The sequence below is a fragment of the Sinohyriopsis cumingii genome, unplaced genomic scaffold, assembly GCF_028554795.1.
Source record: "Sinohyriopsis cumingii isolate HCF-2022 unplaced genomic scaffold, ASM2855479v2 utg000229l, whole genome shotgun sequence".
Lineage (NCBI taxonomy): Eukaryota > Metazoa > Mollusca > Bivalvia > Unionida > Unionidae > Sinohyriopsis > Sinohyriopsis cumingii.
The window spans coordinates 4,591,194-4,617,500 of NW_028315879.1; the positions used below are offsets into that span (position 1 = coordinate 4,591,194).

Genomic DNA, 26,307 nt, shown 5'->3' on the forward strand with positions numbered 1-26,307 from the left:
GGCTAAAGCGCTAACCGTTACGGATCACTGTCCTCTCACCTCTGTCTGCGTGGGTTAGTCTCAGGTTCGGCCAATGTGGGTATGTGAGAAAGATTGCCAGTAGCTTATCGTGGGTCGGTGATTCTGGGTTTTTTCCGGGTTCTTCCTCCACCATTTACAGTGGCCGACATGTATAGCTTATCTTGTGCTGCAAAATTGCGTTAAACCCTACAACAACAACAGGTATTCAGGACTCGATAACTGTTTTAATTTTATTTCATATTTGTTTTACCTCTACAAGTACCCAGTTCTTTTATTATTTGCACACCGTTTCGAAATGGGTCTGGGATATTTGTGATATAGTCTGTATATTAGAAGCATCTCTTCATAAACCGCTGGATGGAACCATCTGTGTAAGGAGTCATTCTTGGCACTCGTACACGCGATCAGTAAAAAGAGTGCAAATTAACATTAATTGCAACTGACACCTTCCATTGTATTTTTAACCAAACTACTCTATATATATATATATATATATATATATATATATATATATATATATATATATATATATATATATAGATAGATAGATAGATAGAGAGAGAGAGAGAGAGAGAGAGAGAGAGAGAGAGAGAGATGTGATGTGATGTGATTTTGATTTTTAACGTAGCTTTAACAATTTTTCAGTCATATCGCTACGATGTCTGCAGTGTGGCAGTTTATAGTGATGTCTAGCACTGGGGCATCATGCCGCAGACATGTAGCATGATGCTCCACCCAGTCACATTATCCTGACACCGGGCCGACCAGTCCTAACACTAACATCTTAATGCTGAGCGCCAAGCGAGGCAGCTGTTAGTACCATTTTTGTAAGTCTTTGGTATGACTCGGCCGGGGATCGAACCCACGACCTCCCGCATCCGAGGCGGACGCTCTAACCACTAGGCCACCGGAGCGGTGAGAGAGAGAGAGAGAGAGAGAGAGAGAGAGAGAGAGAGTGAGACAGAGACAGAGACAGAGACAGACAGACAGACTTATTTTGTATTGCGCCCCACACATCGCTGCCTGAGATAAGGAGTGAGTACCCGGAAAATGGTGGCTTTTGACCATGGAATGAAATGCATCCAATCGCTAGCCAATGCACCTGCCATATTTTTTGCGTTGCTCTTGACGATGGTTGAACAACAACAACAGCCTGGGTAGCTATCGTGGTGTATCCTTGGGTAAGGGACTGTACATTTTGAACACGTTACCTAGAAAACAAAGAGATGCTGCCAACAACGATTTATTACTGCGCAAGTGAATGGATGATGTGACACAAGATTATTACTTTGCATATTATGTCAATTTTGGTTACGTCTGGATACTAACAGGACGATAAATCAAAAGCGCTATAGAGTGACAGGATGACACACTGAAACGTTTAGAGACTAACAGGACGATGCATTGAAAGGTTTTGAGACTAACAGGACGATAAATAATAAGTTTTGGACACCCCCTTGTCGATACATAAACAGTTGTAAATGCTAATAAAACGATACATTGAAAGTTTTGAAGGCTAACAGGACGTACATCGAAAGCGCTGTAGACTAACATGATGACACATCGAAACTGTCTGAGACTAACTGGACGATAGATCGTCAGTTATGGAGACTAACATGTTTTTGAGACTAACAGGGTGATAAATCGAAACGTTTGAGAATGACATGTCGATCCATCGAATTTATTTCGTTTAAGATGATTAAACAAATTTACGACAATTAAGACCTTTATGAAAAATTGCAACAATTAAAGCGTTGAAGACTATGCTAAATGAAAAACCAATGAAATTCTACAAAAATACTACTATGTGAAACTAAAAGTAAATACTAGAATAACTAGAAGTTAAGCATAAGGTACTAGCGTCATCACGATTTCTTTTGTTTCTCCAAGGTCGAGACCAGCCCGTGCCTCTCAAATCAATTTTGTTGTCTTATTTGTAGAAAGCTTTACGGGGTTCGGTGACCCTGCTGATTTGAAGAAATAAAACAGCAGTTAACTTTTGTTCATTGTCTTAAAAGTAAAGGCGTGAAGGTGGAAAAAATAGAAATGAGTAACATAATGTAAGTATCAGGCACATAGAAGATGGACATCCCTACAAATGGTACTAAAAACATGTAATGACCTGGAAGTGGATTGTGCATTGCAGCCAAGTGTCCCGTTTTGCCCGTATTTGTCACGTATTTTGGACTTCAATATGAGTGTATGGGTTTTGTTATTGTTGTTGTTAAAAATCCGTTTTTTAAATAAATAAATAAATAAATAAATAAATAAATAATAAATAAATTTAAAAAAAATTTTCTTGCAATTTTCTATTTAGAACCGTTACCCAGTTCCATTCTGAGAGTAAATGTATCAAATGTATATAGGGATAGAGAATTCTAGAATATGATTGGCTCATTCCAAATTGAGGCTACCATGCCAATTTTTAACGACACTATTGGATTTTGCAAACAGTTGCTACTATCACTGTATCTCATCTTCGTAATAGTCAATTTTCTCCAGCAAAGAAAAGAAGACTGAACTGGAATGACAACTGAGCCATCATATTTAGATCTGTGACAATCTCAAGTAAAGGAGAAAACTTTGCGTTTTGCAAATTGTGTAACTGCCATTTCGTAATTTGGCATGGACATAAAAAATGCACAAAAAGCTAATGAACATCAATTTGCTTCTTCGTCATGTACGACACAGCGTGAATTTACAACATGTATAAATATCACTGATAACTTTGATGTAATTCGATAGGAATTTCGTTTTATTAAATTTCGTTAAGAAATTAACCTTCCTCTTCCAGTTGCTATTGTTGTTAGCGATTTATTTTGTACACTTTTTCAGTATTTTGTACATTGAGGTTGGCAGCTTTGAATTGAGAGTCAATTAAAATTAGGATTCAACACTAAAACTATGACTCTCTTTTAAATTTGTGCTTCTTCTATGAATTTGTCCCTTTTTTGAATGGATGATTCTCTTTTGTATAAATATATTGAGTAACCTAAACATATATCAAGGGTACCGTGACATCTTAACCTAGTCTAAATTATGTTGTTTTAATCCATCATGTGAAAATGGGGTGGGCATATATACAAGTACAGATTCGTGTAGGATATAGTCAGTGATGTGCTGCTGTGCCGTAAGTAAACACACTTCCTCAAACTGGCCTCTCTGTGATCCAGCTTTCACAGCATACGTCACACAGAAAACCTTACAAATATGGTCGTAATTAAACCAAATCAAGCAATTACATTATTTATATTAAGTTAGATAATATGACCCGTAAACGTGCTAAATACTAAATTCGGTGTCTTCTGTTTTTGTGGACACCTCCTAAAATATGTGGCTTAGTTAGCACTTTAGAGGTTTCTCCTCGTAAAAAAAAATGTTTTGGATACCCGAATGTTTATTTTTTAAAAGTGACTTGGTGTGTGCGTGTGTGCGTCTCTCTCACCTCTCTTTCGGTGTCTTCTTGGAGTCATATCACATACAGCCAAGGAAGGTACCAACAATGTTAAGTTCATGTATCTTACCTTGTTTTCCCTGTATATTCCAGTAATGATCGGTACATATGCTCCTCTAGCTTGGACAACAACAAGACACGTGTTTCGTACTCTGTATACTAATGACCCTCCCACCTACACACCTCGGAGCGCTGATTCACACAAATAGACAATAGTTGCTCCTTTGACTGTCAAGGTTATAATTAACTCTAATGAGCCTGACCAGGCATGTTTACATCTCACTGTGGTTTCTCCCATCAGTAATTGCACAGCTGCGATCACGTTATGCAGACCATTTTTTTTTTTTTATCCTATCATTTTATATGCGCAATGATTCAACCATTTAGAGCACAATGATTATGTAATAAATGGCTCCTATCTCTGGAGTGGATAAAGCATCATACTTTCCAACATGATGCCGGGGATTTATTATGCAACTTTCAACAAAGCAGATGACTAAAGTAACCTTTGATTATAAGAGTCGGAGACGAAAAGCAATACGATGTCGCGTTTACAGTAAAGCTGTATAAGCGTAACAAAATTAAAGAAAAGAAAAGAAAAACGAAAAAAACGGACGAGCAAATACACATTTGATCTATCTCATTAATATGCGATTGAGCAACGTGGCACTATAGTGGACGAGGATTTGGTCGAGTTCGACACAAGAGCTCAACAAATGGATGTGGTGCTTAGAATTCCAAAGATAAGAAAACCTGAATGTAATCTTATAGCATTATGATATCAATGACTGGCAATTAACGCTTTATATTTGACAAGAACCGATCCCTGACGCGATAGTGAAAATCTATTTTTCAGCTGGAGTAATTAAATCTAAAATCATATGAGAATGCTACGAAATAGGAGAACTTATTCTGCAACATTAAAATAGGATGTAGCATGTGAATACACGTGATTACTGGAAAATCGGCTAACTTATAGTACAAAGACTTAAAGTGTTATTTAGGTTGATTTAAAGACAAGCAAAACCAAACCACATTAAAGAGTAAATCTAATTAACTACACTGCATATACACCGTGCTAACAAGGTAAACGCACATTATAACCTACCATTGCACAGTGTAACTTATCATGGCACAGTATAACTTACCATGGCACAATATAACCTACCATGGCACGATATAACCTACCATGGCACAATATAACCTACCATGGCATAGTATAACCAACCATGGCACAGTACAACCTATCATGGCACAGTACAACCTACCATGGCACAATATAACTTACTGTGACACAGTATAACCTACCATGGCATAGTATAACCTACCATGGCACAGTAACAACCTACCGTTTCTATATGCCAGGGGTGGATTTTTTGTGCTTATTTTGTTCTTTTTTCAGTTGACCCGATATAACTTAAGTTTAGTTTCGTTCAACCTGACTTTGATCTGGCTCTGAAAAGCTCTGTTGAGGTAGTTTAGTAAAGGTCTAGAGACTCTAGAGAAATCATAATTACCGGCCGTATGCTGCTCACACTCACTTGGCTCAGAAACAACCGGTAACGGTTAATGCAGAAACGGCTTACACTGGTGTCTGTGTCTGTCAATCAGATTTAACCAGTCATTTGTAAATTTAAGAGAATATTTCCATTCGCAACTTCTCGGTTAATCCTACAGGTCATGCCTTAAATATATGTCATAGTTGCCTTAGCTACCATTCGGAACGCCTCTGTTTTCTACGAAGCAATGAATTACTGAGAAGTTCCTAATGCGTCGAATTATTTTTTTCATTTGCAACCTCAAGGTCAATCAAAAGGTAGAAATAACCGAGGTAGCCGGAATAGATTGCTTTTATTTTTGCGAAGAAATCTGCAGCGAACAAATAGTATGATTTTTTTCTGCAAATTACTTGGCCAACACACATCCAAGCCGTTTTTCGTCTCGAAGGAAATAACCGAGGTGGTTAAAAATATATAATGTTTGTGTTATCCCTTGGATAAATGCATATTTTCATAGCTTTTTGAGTGTGGACAGTTTTTAGGTTAAACGCGGTAGCGTCACCAGGTGTTTTCTGACACACGGATTATCATAAAAAGGTGAGGAAAGAGAAATAAGTGAACAACTACAAATATAAAAAACAATGACATATAAAAGAGAGTGAATATGGTTACACTGCGTTCCTTATTTTCTTGGTTTGTCACATATTTTGAAGCCAACATGAATTAATCTAATTAATTAACGGATTGAATGTGTGTATACCTCAGAACACTGTTTATTCTCTTCATTGTGTGCAAGGTCCATTGACAGTTAGATTATAAATACGTTGCAAAATGTATACTAATGGATGTAAACAAATTTTTTTTTTTATTTGATTCCTAATTAAAAATGCAATGGTTAATGTAAAAACATTCAGGAAGAATATACTTTATTCCACCTTTAAACTAGAAATGAAGACCACGCCATGTCTTCGAATATCTGTAAAACAAAACAAAATTAAAAATTCTTCAGGCAGCAGCCAACTTAAATAAAAGAAACTTTTGTTTCTCAGAGTCTACTACGACCAAAAAAATCAACTCCTTCAGGAGATACATTTTCATTCATAATTTTTTTTTTTGTATCGCCACAGGTAGGTTCTAAAACATCAGCAACAAGAACAATAACAACAAACACAGAAACAACAGAAGATATAAAATAAATTCCTTAAAAATATCGATCTGTAGTTGCAAAGCTCCACCCTCACCCCTCCCGTGTCTAAGTAAACCCTACGAGAGCAATAATAAATGATTTACTCTCCGATCCAACGATTTCCATGCTAGGAATGGGAAGGAAAAAAAGGGCACCAAAGTTTCGTTTCCTTAGATCATCGCATACTTCGTGGGGCGGAAAAACCTTTTCTGGAACCTGATTCGGAAAACCTTACAACAGTTTTTCTTTGTATCTTTTAAATCAAACATACTAGGCGTTGAACAATTCGAGCTGGTAGTAGAAATGGCTGTAATACACACCGACAGTAGCATCCAACACGCTTGATCGATCACGTGACCATATCAGCACTAGATTGAAATAGCATCTAAGAATTTAGTTGTGCACCGGAAGTCGGGCCAAGCGAGGAACAATATGTATAGGTCAAGAGTGATGGTATCCAAGTTTGTTGTACTGACATGACGGGGAATTGTAAGAAATGGCGCCATTCGCGGTTTAGGGGATGTAATAACGTTTTCTGGGTTAAAGTTTTAAAGCGACCGGGTCGAATGACAGCGTATCGGGACAGCGACCGTAAAAGACCCAGAGCAATATTTCTCTCAGTTTACACATAACCCAGATATTGTTCACCTTACAATGCTGCCATTATTCAAAGCTATCTCAACCACGACAGTCATGACGTGTAGATAAGCTCAATTTTCATCTGTTCCTTTAATTTTAATTGAACGCTCAAGTGAAATATCGTCAAATCTCATAAACTGAATATATAGATAATACAACACAGAACCTAACACCCATTCGTGCCAGCTTTTGTTTCATCCATACATTTCATCACCTATAATGCACACAATAAAAAAAATCTTTACAATATAGATGATGCATCTCTGAGCCAGAAAAGGACAGAAAACAAGCGACATCTTTCGGCAACAATCAATTGTACAGACATGTGCCAGACTCTCGCCACCCGTATATTGCTATGAGTCATGCAAAAGTCTCGTTGAACGATATTTGCGTACATTTCAACTGATGTCTTGGACACACGGTACTAATTCAACAATCCATGTGCAATAAGGTTACATTTCTGAAAGCTCATGATCAAAACTATATTTCTCAGTAAAGAACCATCCTTAAAGGGAGCTTCTGTGTGCAGAAACCCATATATCTCGCGGCATTTTTTTTATAATTATTTACCTGTGTTTGAAACTCGTGCGTTCAATTTCGTACCTAAAGAATCTGGTGCTAATTTCATTCATGATTGTTCCAAACTCAGGTCTGTAAAAGAACAGAAATTCCATCAAAAAAACATTGTCTCTATTTTCGTTTAGTTCCAAATAGGTTAAACTCTCAAAAGACTTCTTTAAAATAAAAGTATAACTGTTATTATCAACCAATCATGGTCAACCAGAACCGTATGTTCTCTATTTTGTATTCTCCCACTTTTAGACTGGTCCCCATTCTACAATACAATTAATACCGTAAGTCCTCTAAAGACATGTCATCTCGGATGCAATACTCGTCTGAATTTTCAGTGACATTTTTAATACAATATTAAATGTTGGATTTCTTCGAACCCTAGCGTGTTTGATACAGATTCTTCCAAAAATGTAAAGTCTGTGATTTCGTATCACTCTGTGCTATACCTAGAAACAGTGCTTATGATAACCATACGTTATGCTATCATTTAGAGCAATATTTAACGGTTGTATACTGCAATCAACTCAAAGCGATATAATGACAAACTACACAAAATTTAAATTAGTTGTCATGGTTTCACGATTATCACTATAAATTCTTTAAAGCTTTTGGAAATTCGGGCAATGCATATGAATGCAGAAATACATTTTAAGAATATATAGCGGTTTGTTTTAATATAAAATTTATTCGATTTCTGTCATTGAAAATGGGCAGGTAGTTTGTGCTTTGAAAGCGGGTATATCAAATAAATATTCTGTTTTTACATTTTAAGAAAATTATGGAATTTTCTTATGCATCTTTGTGAACTCCAACTGGGCAATTAATTTGAAAATCCCGAGTATTGACGAGTGATCTGTAAACAGTGGTTGATCCCGAGATTAGTAAGATCTGAGAAAACGGCAAATGCCGAATTAAGACGAAGGTGGTAGTTGCGAGACAGTTCGTGTTGTGCAATTGAGATTTATTGTTTGATCCTGGGAATAGTTACGACGACAAGAACACCATGTACGATAACAACGATGATACGGTCGTCAGCTTGATACTATCAGTGTTGATAAATATTAACACCTTTTTGTATCTATATGTTAACTATAAATATCAAAACATTAGCGGTATCCGCGGTGGATCAGGTAAAGCTCTACAGTTTCCTATTTTGCATATGGTTAGAATTTTAAAGAAAAGAATTTCGCCGGGTTTCCTAACTGGTTATACTGGCTATTTAAAAAAGACATTATATATCTTAGATATTGTTCAAAAAACCTTTAATTCCCTTTATTTTGGTGTACGATTTATGGGTGTAATATGGGTTATATAGTATACAGCTTGGCCTTACTCCAGCTGTGCACCTTTCAAAAAACTGCTAGCTCTACTTGGTCATTTTCACTTCCTGGACTTCAGAGGTAAATTAAAAAAAAAAAAAAACCAGAGCCGATAACCTTTATTTGTTTAAATTTTATATATTTGGTAATTCATTCATTCCACTTTCGGAAGCTGATATTCTCTAGCTGGGCTAATTTCATTTTCTCAAGTTTAATAAGTGCTAAAGGTAATTTAGTTTAAACTAATTCAGGGTGACTTTTATAGCACAAGGGAGCAGTCATTTTAGTTAGCGGTGTGGTTTGATCATGTACAATTTCCGTTAAAGGAGACCAGAAACCAATGGAAATATAGAATAATAATAAAAGTACTATAGCAGAAAACCTTATTCTGAAGTATCATCTGCGACCGTAATGCCAATATTTAAATATTGGCCTATCTTCTAGGAGCTGAATTTCCGTGACCTCGTATGCAAAATTTCCGCGCCTATTCGGTTACTTTCGGGATGTGACGTCATAGTAGCGACTCCGGCAGCCCAAGTGGGAGTTGCCAGAATAAAAGACAATATCGTTTTGCGTTGCTTACGGGTGTAATAGAACATTAAGAAAGGCCTGTTGACATATTTTTTTTTTCCGAAAGATAAAGGCATCATGAAAGAATGGGTACATTATTATAAACGAGTCGATTTCAAAGCAACACCATACAGCACTATGTGCTCGTTACATTTCTCAAAGGAATGTTACGAGAGGGATCATGAAAAAATAGCAGCTCAAAGATACGCAAATGCTAGGCCTAGACTAAAAGTTGGCGCTGTTCCAGACATACCTTTGGACATTTTAAATCCTGGGAAAAGAGTTAAACTTGTGAGTTAAGAAATAGGCAGAAGGACGAGTAAGTGACCACAAAATGCAACACTCAATCCACATATCTTTTATCTAAAACAGCAGTGCTAAAAACAAATCTGATAGCCCGACACCCTGGGCCCCTTCTGGTTTTAGTTTCGGCCCATCCTGTATTCAAAGTGAGGTGTCCGTCAGGCTTGTCGAAACAAAAATTGTTTGCCTGAGGAAACTTTTATCGCGCTGGTGAAATGAGTAAATGTATTTTCAAGATGTTGACATACATGCCTTAACACGGCACAATCTAAATCAAATCACCACTGTCCTAGGTGAAATTTAGATTTGATTTTGATCAAATGGAAGTTTTGCTAAAAATAAGATTCTAAACCTGTCGTGTTTCGAGAAAACACAATTTTCAGTAATCTTATAAAAATTAAATTTTTTTTAAAAAAAATGCATTGTATACACATAGTATGCATAAACGGTAATCTGTATTAATTGGAACTGATATAAAACTATTCCTTGGGCAGTTTAAAAAGCAGCGATTAAAAAAAAAGAGGTCAAAGTTTCACATTAACTGTCTGACAATAGAACGGGGGGGGGATATTGACCCCCACCCCCCTTGCCCCAATGTGCGACCGCCCATTTGACGTGCCTTTTCTAGCTAATATACGCCTTATTATTCCCCCATGACAAGCCCCTTTTGCATATTCTGGTCAGTTCTGGCTAAATTGCAAAATAGCAAAAGTTTTGATTTAAGTACGCAAACAATAAAGCCGGTATGACCAATGAACAGAATTCTTATCCTTGCATTGATCTTGTGAAAAGGACTGCCCTTCGGACATACTTCAAAGAAATCATGTTCGACAGTGTGTGTATGTGTAAGCATCAGCAATTGATTACCAAATAAACGATGCCTATTTTATTGTTACTTACGATGCCATGGACTTCATTTTAACAGTTCAAATCTGCAGTCACAAGTTACCGTACATGTGGCAACTGTTTTTCTCAAGTTTTATGCCCCACCTTATTTCCTTAGGTTTAAGTCTTAATGCATGTAACACTGTTTGCTGAATAAAATATTTATTCAGAATTACTTCTTTAGGGCCACATATACTGCATGGTATATTTTGTTTTATTCCTTGTAATTTAATCATGGTAATTAAACTTTTCATATACGGTAGAGGAATGTCAGGTGTTAACTGGCAGAGTTTCTTTGGCGGAAATGGAGATGCGATTTTGTTTGCAGAGAAAATTTCAACGTGATCATTCATTTAAGCTAATTGGTGACAATTTTATTCGTTTAATTATTTGTTTTACTATAGTACTGTTGTAGTTGTTTAAAAAATCTGAAATTTACTTGAATAATGTTTAATCTTCACGTTCTGTTTACTGAAGAAGAAAAAAAAGAAGAAAAAAAAACTGTTGTATGATATTATTTCGTCCAGTGCCGGGTTTAAACGTGTGTTCGTGTGATTTGAATTTTTAACGTAGCTTTAACAATTTTTCAGTCCTATCGCTACGATGTCAGCAGTGTGACAGTTTAGACTGTGGATTGCATACGTTATATTTAAAAATGGTTTGGGGTTGTTTTTTTTTCTTTTGACAAATGAAAATTGACAGACATAATGTAATAATCGGGACTTCGCTGCGCAAAATTGAGAGATATTACGAGATCGGTATGTAGATGAGGAAATACCCACAAAATCGGGAGGTTTTTCTCCCGGCTTGAGAGTTGACAGGTATGAACTGTCCGGGCTTGTGGAATTTCATTCAGGACTTTAGTTTATTTAAGTCACCAGACCGGGGCCTGTGCCTAACAAATTTCTTTTAGCACTTACCAGTACAGTACATAAACTATTATATCAGACTGCAGATTCAACTTCTGAATGTGCAACCCAAATGTGGTCTCCTGTCTGCCTCGCTCGCCAATGTTGATGTTTGTATTCGAGGACTGGCTAGTATAGCGTCACGGTACCACGTGATCTGTCGTCTCATCAAAACTCGGAAAAACTCGGCAATTTACGGAATCGTGGTATCTTCCACGCAATATAATCACTACCCGCTTACGATATTTAATTTATAAACATTGCAGTCGAATTAAAATCTGCAGAAAATTACATACGTAAAAGGAAAATTTTGATTTCTAGTCTAATTTAAGTACAATATCTAAAGAAATGTCAGCCACATTAGACCAGAGTAATATAGAAGTATGCCAACATTCTTCCCACTGTGCATGTTTCAAATGCAAACAACTTCCCCTTACATACGCCACTCTCCCAAAATTACATAATAATTGGATAGCGCCCCCTCGTTGGTTAGGATATCGGAATCTTACCATTGGAGCAGCCTCGGCAGCTATCGTGGTATCTCTATGCACAAGGGACTTTACTCCAATTGTCTCGAAACCGGCCCGGACCAGCCCGAGTCGGTTGTCTGTATATATGTGCATAGTGCAGTTTACATTTCATTGGCATGATATGTCAATGTTTTTAAAGTGCCGCTATCCCACCCCCTTTCTCCTGCCCCTCCTCGCAAAATATTCATAAACTGACAGTTTTTGTTTGGTATGATTTAACAACATAAAGCTAATTTTGTTTTATCATCATAACTGGGGAACCGGGTCGCCGAGTGGACTTAAGGCAATCAACTTGACCGAACACTGCCATCTCACTTCTGTCCTCGTGGGTTCGAGTTTCAGGCTCGGCCAGTGTGGGTTTGTGAGGATGTTGCCAGTAGCTTCAAGAAATGGCGTTAAAACGTCACAAGACGAACAACATTATTTATCATCATAACAAGTCTTTCTTATCCCATAAATAAACAATAAAAATTAAATTCGTCCTGTGTCCGAGGCATTCGTCAACCAGATTTCAGAATGTCGGGTTATATTAAGGGCACCGTAATTTGTTTCGCTCAACACCCGAAGCGATATCTGGAAAGGGCGGCATAACTTACATTACCTGGGTCACGCGCTAACCAGAACGAGAATTTACTGCATTAATAAGCACTTGTCGTCTGCCAAATTATCTTACACTAGCCCAAAGAAAAATGTAATGTACTCAGTGACACGAACCGGGCCCGAGGGGAGGGGGAATATTGTATTAAAGAGTAGTTTAATATGACAATTTTAGATACAATTAAACTTCTGGTGCAGTAAAACTGTGTTCGCTGGATACACTTTTTCAAATGGTTTATTCAAACACAAACATGAAAAAAAGTGATAAAGGAGTAATGCGATACATAGTCATCAATTCAAGGTTTTAATCCCACAATAATAATTTAAGCGGAATTTATGGTCTGCGTCCGAAATATTTTGTGTAATTCGCACACTGTACCGTAGTACCAAGGTTGTTGGTTGAGTAAGCAGCGACTTTTGTGGAAAAGTTTAGTTTCTTTCTTTCTTCGTCTTTTCTTGTCTTTTACTTGCACTCTATCTTCCTTTTTTGATTAATCGGATGATTACTTTGTTTAAATACATTTAATGGCCTTATGGAAAAAAGTAGAAGATTTAAATGTTGGTGGGGGACTATTCAAACAAAATCTAGTCCCCGAATATTATGGAAAGTGACTTCCTTGTAACAAATATTATCAGTTTCCTCAGATTATCATAATTAACATGGCATATGTTATCTATCATCTGAGATTAAAAATCATTCTTTTTTTACCTGATGAAGAAACTTTCTCGCCATATTTGCCCAGTAGTCACACTGTAAACATACATATATTCAAACTGCAGAGAGGTGTGCATCGACTTGCTTTTGTCCGTCTGTTCGCAAATCAAAGTGCATTTAAATTTGAACAAAGGTTGAATGTTTTTATTTGAACCGAGACTTGAAACGATGAACAGGACAAAATTCCACCATCCTAAACCCTCTCTCTCTCTCTCTCTCTCTGATATATGTGTGTTAAATTAACCAAGATTCGAAAGTTGTGTGCCAACCGGTTTCTCGGATATTTTTTCTTTCAAGGTTAAATTGATCTTAACCAGACGACGAGTCCTACTTTCATCTTCAGTGATTTACACACTTGGAATGCAGCGACTGTGTGTAATGTTAATGGAATGCTAAAATTACCATAATCTGAGATAAGATCAATGGTCGAAAAGGTAAAATGAATAATAAAATATACAGCTAAAATCAACTTCAATAGAAAACTTACAAGATTTGCTGAAAGTTTTCAAGTTATAAAGTTCGTGTATGAGTGGACAGCAAATAAGGGTCCCTCGAATAGTGTATAAAGTTCAGTCCATCCTATACGTCACTGAAGTTTGTTCTCAAGTTGACCAGTTAACTGGAAACCTAACGTACAAGTGAGGTAGACAATTTACAAAACAATGGATACATGAAGAAAGCGTGCTTATATGAACAAAAACACAAAAACAAAACAAAACAACAACACACACACAAAAAAAAAAAACAACATTCTAAACGTATGAGACACAATGTGGCTACTGTATTTATCCGCAAATAACGCACAGTCCGTTCCGAAAAACAATACCTATATATGACAGATAGATAACTGGCCTACAGATCTGGGTCAACGCAGACCTCTTAATCTCGTGTAAACAGTATATAGTGTAGTTGACACTATCTTAAATTGTGTTCCCGAGTTACTTATTTTCATGGTGGATGGCGGAAATGATCATATGTTGCGAATCAATCCCACACCCTTCTGGTCGTGAGTGCATCGCATTAAACATGCAGCCAAACTGGCGTCCGAAATAAAGCAGATCATAAGCACAGCGAAAGGAAATAAGACAAAATGGCTTCGGCGCCAATGCTGTATGAGAATGCAGTTCGCGAGGATATGTCTGTATATAACCTCAATGTGCTGCTTTGCCGGTAAGCACCACTCAACCAAACTCTGGGTTAATATCAATGAGAACAATCAGGAGGACGGGCAAGAAGAAAGAAACAATAATGAATAAAGTGTGCATTTTTTTTAAAAAAATCGGCCATTCGCCAAAAGGACACTTAATTTGGTCACTTCACAAAGAAAATCTAGGGTCTCAATTCAACCACTTCACAAAAACACACTCTTAAAATCAGGGGTCTCAATTCGGTCTTGCGACAAAGAGCCACTCTTTAAATCAGAGGTCTCCAAATGTCATTTATGAATGCCTTGATCTCACATATTTCCGAACGTGAATTATCACCAATAAATCAACACGGAAAGGTTAAACAATTTGAGCAATAAATGAACGTTCAATTGCTTCGCCCTTCTTGCCGAGGAAAAAAATCCCCAAGTTAGTTAAAAGACACTGAACAAAAAAATTACATGTGTACATCTATGAATATATCTTTGTAAAGTACTAAATATAAAAATTGTAAAAGATGAATCATGGGATAAAACAACATTTGCTCCACACGATGCCAAACGTCCCACACAGTGCTAAACACTCCACACAATGATAAATATTCCACAGAACGCTAAACTAACAACACAATGCTGAACACTCCATAGCTAAATACCCAACACATTACGAAACACTCTACACAAATCTATACACTCCACACATTGCTAAACATTCCATAGAATAGTAAACTCCAAACTATTATTTGTCGCATTTGACTAAGTTTAGAAGTGTCTGCTTTATTTGTCAAAATGGCAGGGAAAACATTTTCAAGTTGTGACGGATTGTCGCATGCTTCACAAATAGTGTACGCATTCTATTATATCTTTATTTTCTATCTGTCTGTCTATCCGTCTGATGTCGCAAACACAGAATGATGTTTTCTAAAGTCTAGAAATTTTCTATGTATCGAGGGAAAATTCCTAAAAGGGAAACAACATGCCTGAAGGTGACATTATACCGTGCAAATTCTTATGCGAGTTATTCCCCTTGCAACATCATTTTCTTTGGTATCGTTGATGCTCTTGACATGTATTTAACTCGACGAAGTAAAATGCATCATGAAAAGCAATGATATGTGCTTCGTAATTTGATGATGCTTATACCTAATCAAAGGAGAGATGAAAGACGTGCAGACGCATATAAGAAAGAAGGAATGAACGAAGAAAGAAAAATGGAAATAAATATACAAATGCGAAGAGCAAATGAATGAATATATAAAGCTATCGAGAAGGAAGAAGAAAAGGAAATCAAGTTAACTATACAAGTTTCTAGTTTTTAATCTACTTTCTTTTAAGTTCATTTAATAAAAATATAAATTATTTAACAAAATTTTTTAAAAAAAATCTTCCGTTTACACTCATCAGATAAATATGCATTGAAACACTTAGGAACGATCTTTTGCGATTTAGGTCAATTGAAATTAGTAAATAATTATTTGTTCCTGTTTTATTATCAGTCTCTTAGGTCAAGTGTAATTGTGTTTAGATAAAATTTGAAATGAATTATTTATTTGATATTTTTTCTTGAAATCACAAAGTGAACACTTATTTTTCATGAACTTAAACCTTTATTTTGGAATTACTGATGACTCATTCAAACGCATTCTGGATTATATTTTTGTGATACATCTAGCCATTTAAAACCACTGGAATTCATTCGGAACATTCGATACCTTTGGACTTGTGATATGACATTTAGTATTATTTGTGATTTAATCCAAATTACTGTACGTGTCTTTTGTCACTTTGTTTTCATGGGAAATACCATATTTGTTGATTTTATTAAATTGTTGGTGTCACTGCCTTTCCATTACACATTTTAAGACAGTGTCGTAAAAATGTTCATATTTCTGCCACATTATGATATGATGTCTATTTCTATTCCCATGAAGTATATGCACGTTTTTGTTCGATGGTGATATACTGTACATTTCTATCCCCTTATCGTATATGCACACTTCTTTTCCGTGATCATAAATGTTTATGTTGTATCGGCAAAACATTTTGCCTTTAGCTCATTCACATTTCTTTTCACATAACACACACGCCAATTAATACCCCTTATCAACACACGAACACTACTATCCCCGTATCTTCAAATTCACTTTTCTATCAACGAGACACGTTACACTATTACATACAATATATACGGTAAAGCACAACATGTCAATAAATGCGACATGTTCGCGGCATACAACTTTTGTGTATTAAAGACAACTTAATATAGTTACTATGTATCATATTTTCGCATTTTGTTTAGTTCCTCACTAAAATCGGATATTTAAAAAAAAATCTTCTCAACTATGTTATTTGTTTTACAGCTATTGATTTTGTTTTCTTCAAACCGACTTTAGACCTAACTTTTAATAATTAAGAACTTGAGATACAGTAAGAAGTGCACGTGCGCCTTTATCTGTGGGTAGAATTCTCGAAATTGAATGCGTCGCAATGTGTTGTATAATTACCGTGCTTTTGTTAAATTTTTATTGCGTGGACCTATATTTTAATAAATGAGGCTTCTGTGCGCATGCGTGTTTTTGCTGTTGCGTTAAAGAATACCTAAGGCACTGTACATATCCCAATACATCAATTACAGAATATATATTAGTATATAATAGACACTGAAAACCGGCTATGGTGTATCGGTACACATGTACGGACTAATACGGTCCAAAATATTTCACCATTCAATAATGCCCCACCCGTAATTCAGGCACATTTCGTATATGCTCGCATATAAGACAGATTCTATTCCAAATAATAAAGACCCTGAAATGCTGTCGTATGATGCTCCGGCAGATCAGAAACTATGATGTTTGTTCTACTGCTTGGTCCCAACACTTTGTTGAAAACAGTAGTACTGGCCCAGATATGCCGGCGCCTTATGCAACGGTAGAGCGAGGTCAGTGCAGCGCAGCCTGGAGTTTCTTTGGACTTATAAGCGAATATATACGGTAAGCACACACAAGAACTTTTATTTAATGTGTAAGCGCACAGTTATGAAAACTTTCATATATTATATCATAGTTCTTTGTTTCACGTCCTGTATGTTTATCGTTTTGCAAACGCAAGCAATTAAGAATATCTTATTTTCATCGATGACTTTATCATATTATATTTTTAAATTGTCGTAAAACTATAGTTTATTTCCAGAGGATTGGAAAATAAATTACTGAAACAGCCATATTGCATGAATTAAATCGGTTGAAATGCCTGCGCTTGTATTTTATATAAGACACTTTTGCTTCCAAATCTTCTCTTAAAGATTTGTTGTTTAATGAACTCCTTGCTAGATTTCTGTAGATATGTATGTTTCTAGTTTGACCAATTAGTCTTCTGTTAATCGGATTTGACATGGTAATTTTTCACTAGTGTTAGAGCTATGGACTTCATTTACGCATATATATGTGCCCATGGAAAAAAGGACGTTATCATACTCCAAAACACCTAAGAAGAACTAACCTATTATATACAAACACCACCAATCTAAAGTAAAATCAGGGGAAATAGCAATATATGCTTGTGCAAACATTGCAATATCAACTAAAAGTGTAAGTAGTAGTGATATCTTCTAAAGTTTTTATTATATTCATGAGTCTGCAAATAATGTTTCAGTTGGAAAATGTTATGAGACGAATAAAAATCCTACCTTGACGTCCGTCTCAGTTCTTGCATCTCTCTGCACATGAGTGTCATCATCAATGACAAGCATATTTTCCCCTACGTTAGTAGTCAGTCCCCCAATTGCACTTTCCTCCTTCCGTTTCCGGTACGCTTTCAACTTGGAACGAATCACATTGAAAAGATACCCCCGTTCGTTTTGCCATACATGTGTCACCGCTCGGTCGTGTGTCGGGAATTGCAAAGAATGACTTGGCCTTGCCAATACAAGGTTATCTTCCTTTTTTGAACTCGCACTTCCTGAGGTCTCATAATCATCTGATGAAGAGATAACACTAGGTTCCGGTGTTGTCAAGATCGTTCTTGATGTAGGAGGACACGAGGAATTTCTGAGCTTCCGAGGAGGTTTCACAGGAGCCTGTTTCGGCTTTCCAGAGTCTTTCTCCTGGGCAGTTTGGTCTGAATAATTAGGTCCAGAAATACAAGAATCAGGGGTCTGAATAGGATTCCTGGAAGAAGCGATACTATGCGTAACCGGGTCATTTGGCTTATGGTCAGTATTATATTGTTTCTCCTTGTTAACTATGTCAGATTGCACATTGTTAGCTTCCATATGCAAAACCTGCACCCAGCGGCTCAACTCGTTGTTGTCCCCGGCACTTAGATATAAACTTTTTGAATTTGGGCGTGACAATTTGAACACAAACTTCCTCTTATGTTTCCTTTCTTGTTCAGAAAGAATGCTAATTGTGCATTGGTTTAGTAAGATAGCAAAGTGCGGAGGGTCCTCAGGAGACTGTGATTTGAATGAGTAAAAGCATCCGTGGCATACTGCACACCAGTGTTTAAGCCACTTCAAGAGGTGCTTGCAGTATAGGTGTCCGTGAATTGAACAGTCCGTCAAATCTCCAAGTCTAATGGCTGATTTTGAATCTCTTTTGGTGATTACCCTTTCTTTTAAGTCTGACGCTCGTCTAATGATGTTGGTGTCCTTCGACCTTGACTTCCCCGATGACTTCTTGGTGGAGGACGAATTGCTAATATCAAAAGAAGTTGCCAGTGGAGTTGGGTGTGTCGTGCTGTCGCTGTCCATGCTCCGTAAAGACGTCTGACCACCTGAAGACATGCTATCTACACTCGTCGTGTCCTCCATTGAACTAGAGTCAATCAAATCCTTCTTCGGCTTTTTCTTTCTAAATTTCAGTAGACTTTCTAAGCTACCACCAAACGATCGGATCTTCTTGGAAGAATTGGGTTTGCTCTCTTTACTGGGTGCTTTATCGAAATGCTGAGCTTTGATCGGAGCATGCTTTGATTGCTCGTGCTCTGTGTCCAACCCTCGCAATCTCTTTCTAAATTCCTGCAAAGATTGACCTTGAAATTGAGATTCTTGCTGACTAGCACCAATGCCATTCTGAGCACTAAGCATTTTGTCTGCTTCAGCCGTCCCGCAGTTGGATACTTTTTGAACACGACTTGAGGAATCTGAGCTGGGAATATACCTAGGAGTTGTGCACCCGGAATCCTCAGTTTCACATTGTCTCTCTTGCAATATAGAATTCAAAGAACTTCTCCTTTCTAGCATCATTCCATTAATAGGATCTGGATCCAGATTTGAAGCAGTCTCCAATACATTAACCCACACATTTAAAGATGCTTGATTCTCAACACTAAATATATGTTTTCGTCGTGCGCTACAGTTATCTATAACCATTTGATATTTTCCTATACCCGTAACTGTGTTCGTATTGGATCTTGTTTTCAGGCCGTTGATTGCAGTTTTGTAAATAAGGGGTCTTACATTGCAACCAGGCAAGAGAAGCACTTCTAACGGTCGCTCGGCATGGTCATTCTCACACACACATAATATCATATCCACTACTGCGCACCATACCCTTTTACCGCCGCCTGACTGCCAAGTCATCCATCCCGAATGATCGGGTAATGAAAGATCTGACATTGATATGTTATTTGTGCATGATGGCGGCTTGGTATCCAACTGAACAGGTGTCAGCGTCTGAGCTGGATCCACTTTAAGAGCCATGCTGCTTCCGTTTGGCATCAAAAGGAAATACTTTCGGAGCTGCCTCTGCACTGATGATTGAGTGATCGAGAGCCGTCGATTGGCGTCAGCGCCATCTTGGTCTGTGTCAGAATGGTATTCCTGGAAACGAAATTATATTTTGTATAATACAAGATTGTAAATAAGAAATACGCGATTAAATGGATGAAAACATTGTGTAAAAAAATAGATAAATTAGAACATAATATTGTATACGCTCTTGTTTTACGGGGGTGGGTGGCTGTAAGTCCCTTTTAAAAAATTAATCTTTCACTACATTTTAAAACAAAATTTGCCATGTGGTATGACACAGTTTATTAAATTTGCAAGTGATAACGAACGTAAGTGGGCAATTCATTCAAACTTATTTGACTGAGATATTAACATGAATTTCACAGAATTAGAAAATAATTAAACCATGTTCCTCTAGCAACAACCGTCGTATGCACAATAATTCATGTATACAAGATCATCACAAAAAGTTACAAGACATAAGCAACGACATACTAGTATGGTGTTTGAATAGTGCGTTTAAATATTTGAGTTTGTACATGGTATGTTCTCGCAGTCGGTTGGATGATGGACAGCAGGACTGAATCCCGGACAAGGTGCCAGTTGGCATAAATGCATATATACGTCTTTGCTTGGAATAGTATTGGTTGGTTGTCCATTGGCTATTATTAGGGTTTAGAGTGAGATGCGATGATATGTTAGCTGTCCAACAGGATGTACAAATTTGTATCAAAAACCCTTTCGCCCAGTAATACAATAACTTTTACCACTATTTAGCATACGATGAAATTGTAAGTAATTAATAACTAACTATTCTGTACTCGTTTTAAATTTATTTCGCATACCACAATCACATAAAATGCATATGTTGCTGACCAATCGAATTTGGCAAACATGTCCAAGCCAAGGAATATATATATATATATATATATATATATATATATATATATATATATATATATATATATATATATATATATATATATATATATATATATATATATATATATATATATATATATATATATATATATATATAAAGGCTAAGTATCTCGTGTTCAAAGTATGGCCAGTATGTTCATCGCTATCTAACTTTAAGTTTAGTGGCAGTACAGTTTCACTACACCGGTACTTCGGTAGTTTCCGATAGTACGGAATGCACCGAAACTGCAAAGTAATCTTATTACCAATTTTTAAAGATATTAACAGCACGTTTTCAATTTTCATGACAAAAATGATTCAAACATTTATTCTTATTTTTACAAAGCAGTTGTTTTGCGATAAATTAATGATGAATACCATAATTATGATCGATCCCTGGATCACATGTTTGACACCTGTCACGCATGCCAACGTAGTTGACAAATGGAATGTAGCTAAACATATATAAATTCGGATTAAAAACAGAAATGTTTTTTAGTTATTTACTATCGTATGTTAATTTGTTTAGTACACATGTGTGTGTGTGTGTGTGCGCGCATGCGCGCGCGCGTGTGTGTGTGTGTGTATTTTTAACGTAGCTTTATCAATTGATCAATGTTATCGCTACGATGTCTACAGTGTGGCAATTTACAGTGTTGTCAAGTGACAGACATTCAGCATTATATCCCACCCAGCCATATTATCCTGACACCAGGCCGATCAGTCCTAGCACTAACCTCTTAATGCTAAACGTCAACCGGGAGAGCTGCTACTACCATTTTTATAAGTCTTTGGTATGACTCGGCCGGTGTTCAAACCCGCAACCTCCCTCATCTCCAAGTAAATTGCAACAAATTTCATCAGGCAAGTATCTGTAATAGTATTTGGAAGAAACATAAATCTTAATACCCGAGTTGGAGTATGGGGGCCTTTCCAGAAGCATAAAATGGGACTTCTCTACAATTTACCCGCTAACACATAATATACAAGCCATATCGGCATTCATTCTTGTTTGCCTGTAACTATACGACTAGGAAGCTCTCCTAATCCAAAGAGAGTGTATAGCTGTCTTATTACGTAACGCTCACTACTTGTATTCCACCTTCAATATAACTTTTATAATTACTACAAGGGATTGATCCATTTAGTACATCGTGCCATTCTTGCAAGTTACAATACATTAACCGTTGTCTAAATTGCACAACAAATAAATCAACATTGCCCCACAGAACCAAACCTATATTTACAATGTGGCTGTCTCGTATACGTTGCCCAGTTTACTCTCTCTCTCTCGCTATCATCCAGTACCTCGAAATCTTTAAAATCGTGTAGCATTTCCTCAACTTTGTATGCATCTAATATACATATTACAACGTTCACACGTCAATGTTCACCAGTAGATCCCGCGTTTGAAAATTGTCTTCCTAGAGACAAGAAACATTTACAATACTGTTGATAGACCGGTCAACAGATATTCTGGGTTTTTTGAATATCCCCAAATATATGCGGAATAGAGAGAGAGAGAGAAAGAGAGAGAGGTCAACTATATATATATATATATATATATATATATATATATATATATATATATATATATATATATATATATATATATATATATATATATATATATATATATATATATATATATATATATACATACATACATATACACATATACATATATATACATATATATATATATATATATATATATATATATATATATATATATATATATATATATATATATATATATATATATATATATATATATATATATATATATATACATATATACACATATATATATACATATATTTATATATATAGAGAGAGAGAGGGGTCAACAAGATAGATAGTAGATAGATAGATAGATAGATAGATAGATCAGTAAAACCCGTTATAACGCGAGTCCGCTTATAACGCGATGGTAACATGGCTCCCATTTTTAATTTAAGGTGACCGCTTCTTTTAACATTCTAAATACATGCTCTCGGAAAAGCCGATTATTCGTATCCCTAGTAGATCATATGATCAATAGGTTAATTAAAACTGATGACATTAAAAAATCAATGCACATTTTCTGTGGGGAAGTTTTTCGAGAAAAAACAAAACATTTTAATACGACACAGATTTTATCGCGATGTTATTCTTCGGTCCCCGAGCATCGCATTATAACGACTTTTACCTGTATATTTTAGGCTTCAGTGTCAACACTATTTCGATCAACATACTGTCGACGTTAAGCGCAATTTCTTTTGTAAGGTATCAGCTACTTTGTAAGCTAAATCGCCCCACTGTATTACAGGTTTTGTATAACAACGTATACAGCAAATGACACGCACACACAGTAAATTAGTTTGCTTTGAGGCACTGACCATTCGTTTTTTTTGGTAGGAGTTGAGGTTACGATTTTCTTTTATTTTGTTTTCCAAAAAATATAATGAATCTGCTAAGATGCTTATTTGATATAAGTCGGCACAAGATATTTGATCCGGCCATTCGCAGGCGGAATTTTCTTTTTTTGTTGTTGAAAAAGTGTCAGGTCTCTGCTCCAGAATATGATATGGTTGGTCCCAAATACAACCTGACTGCTCCGATGGCCTAAGCGGCTAGAGCATCCGCCTCCGATGCAGGAGGTCACGCGTTAAAATCCCGGCTGAATCATACCAAAAACTTATTAAAAAATGGTACTAGCAGCCGCCTCGCTGGGCGCTCAAGCGTTGAATGATCAGTGTAGGGAATGGATAATGTAACTGGGAAGGACACGATGTTACATGTTTGCGGCATGATGCCCAGTGCTAGACATCTTTTTAAACTCCGACACTACAGACATTATAGCGATATGACTAAAATTGTTAAACCTATATTATAAATCTGTCTGTCTGTCTGTCTCTCTCTCTCTCTCTCTCTCTCTCTCTCTCTCTCTCTCTCTCTCTCTCTCTCTCTCACACACACACACACACATAACTGCGCTATACATATCGCAGTATGTTAAAAAAAATGGCGCTATACCGAGGTAAAACACAATTGGACCTTATCCATCGCTCTAATATATGTTTATTTGCGTGTGTGTGGACGAAGGTGGGGAAGGAAGCCATGCTACGTATAAACAAAAACAAATAAATAACTAAATAACAAATCCGGTGGTGTTTGCACAATGTGTACAGTGTTTCTGAAACTTTCAACAAAAGCCATTTCAATTCAATCACTTGGCCAAGATAGGTCTAACTTTATTAAAATCTATTCAGACGTAGAGAGTTCAGGTTAGCTTGGTCGCAGATAAAAATATGTATGCCTTCAGCAACTTCCCCGCGTCATTGTTCGCAGTTTGAGATTCGAACTGATATTTCGTTGTATTCTGCAAGTGTAAATTAAAAGGCATACTCATACGATCTCCGTGTTATAAAGATTCCTTACAGATCTCCGACAGATAAAATAACATAACTTTTGGGCAATCCTTACGATTATAGCAATAAATGGGCCATGGGCCTGCTCTGCTTTATGGTTCCTTATTTTTAATAAAAAGTGTCTTACCTGAGAACAGTGCCACATATTATTTAGATCGAAAAGGTTACGTTATTGTAATTGTAAACTAGTGATAAGCTTAAAAACCCTTTATCTGTTTTTTTTTGTTTTTTTTTTATAAAAAAACTAAAACCAAGTGCCTGCCTTCCATGATCCTGCCGTGTTGTATTTCAAATATTTTAAAATTTGAAGAAGAAAAAAACAGTTCAATACAGATGTCGTTTTGGTCCCGTTACGTGATTAACTTGTTTCATTGCACTTCTCAGCTGATTTCTGTCTCTCTCTCTTCTGTCTGTCTGTCTGTCTCTCTCTTTCTCTCTCTCTCTCTCTCTGGCAGAGTACGAGACCTTCCGAATATTTAAAACCAATCACAGAGCTTGTCCGAACCAGTAGTTTTAATAAAGTGGTAGAGATTTAATTATAGAAAAGGAATACAGGCTTTCAATCAAGCAAAAGGTCACAAAAGACCAATGAATATGTACTGACAAAAGTCTTGAGAAAGTCAATGTTTATTAGATTAATGAAAAACACGGTCCATGTAACGAACCCTTCTAACAGAAAATTAACCATGTGCGGATACTGTTACGACATGGTACCTGCTGTATTAATTTGCCCTTTACAGTATTAGTTTGCATTTTAATAACTGAGGATATTGTTCCAATATGGTACCCACTGCGTTCTGTTCTATTTTAAACCTGGGGACATTTTTCCAACATGGCGTCTTCTGTATTGTTAAAACATGGCACATCCTTTATTTTGTATGTAAAAACTGAGGACATTCTTCCATCACGGTACCTACTGTATTGTTCCAATATGGTACCTACAGCATTCTCTTGTATTGTAAAAACTGAGGACATTGTTCAAACATGAAAACATACTGTATTAGTTTGTATTGTATAATCAAGGACATTGTTCCAACATGGTTACAAGTGTTTTCTTTTGTAATGGAATAATTGCTCCATTGTCCGTGCCCAAGATTCAATGGTTTTATCTTGAATGATTTTTTAAGTTTTGCTGTCAACAAAAGTGGGAATGATGGATGAATGGAGGAATGGATGGATTAAAACGTTGCATATATCGAAAGTGATGAAGTGTGAACAACTATTCTAATAAACGTACAACATTACCCATTAATATCTTCAACTGTTTTGGAGTTTTGCTCCAGAAAGGAAAGTGGATAATAAACAGCTACATGGATAAACAAACTGACGTAAATTTCACCAAGACTGCAATTAAAATTGATTAAAAGCAAGATACATACATACATACATGCATACATGCATGCATACGTGCGTGCGTGCGTGCGTGCGTGTGTGCGTACATACATACATACATCCATACTGAACGTTTTGAGAGCTGTGCTACGGAATGGAATATGTTATGGACAGACAGATATTAAGATAAACGGACGGACACAGCGGTAACAATATATCCCGGTATTATATACAAGCGGGATAAAATGCGTATACCAGCTATTTAGACTTAACATACTGCTGTGTAAAAAGAGTTTATCAAAGGAAACCAAGATGTTTTTACTGATAAACGTTTGATTTTAAGCAGACACAATCTTATCGTTTGATTAAAAGGTATGTAAATTACCATAACAAATGTAAATGATTTTGTTCCGATTCTAAATTAAGGATATTTAAATGCCAAATTAGGGAATATGCAGCAGGCCGGTTCACGACCATGTACAGTGACAATCTGAACCAAGATCTGAGGATAGATTGTTCCTTCTTTGGAATACCCGAAGGGATACTTTATCAGCGGCATCTAGA

General features: G+C 36.4%; 1 protein-coding gene and 1 long non-coding RNA gene across 6 annotated transcripts in view; one reads left to right on the plus strand and one right to left on the minus strand.

Annotated features, from left to right (window-relative positions):
- Positions 1 to 26,307, minus strand: part of LOC149774468 (uncharacterized) — a 149,127-nt gene that overhangs the window by 46,746 nt on the left and 76,074 nt on the right. For all 3 annotated transcript variants that reach the window (XM_089945206.1, XM_089945208.1, XM_089945207.1), the window contains exon 2: positions 18,032 to 20,167. In XM_089945206.1, the coding sequence (XP_089801332.1) occupies positions 18,032 to 20,167 (2,136 nt within the window). The remainder of the gene's footprint in view (positions 1 to 18,031; positions 20,168 to 26,307) is intronic.
- LOC149774469 (uncharacterized) overlaps positions 1 to 26,307 on the plus strand; it is a 64,840-nt gene that overhangs the window by 13,034 nt on the left and 25,499 nt on the right. The gene's annotated exons all lie outside the window — the stretch shown is intronic.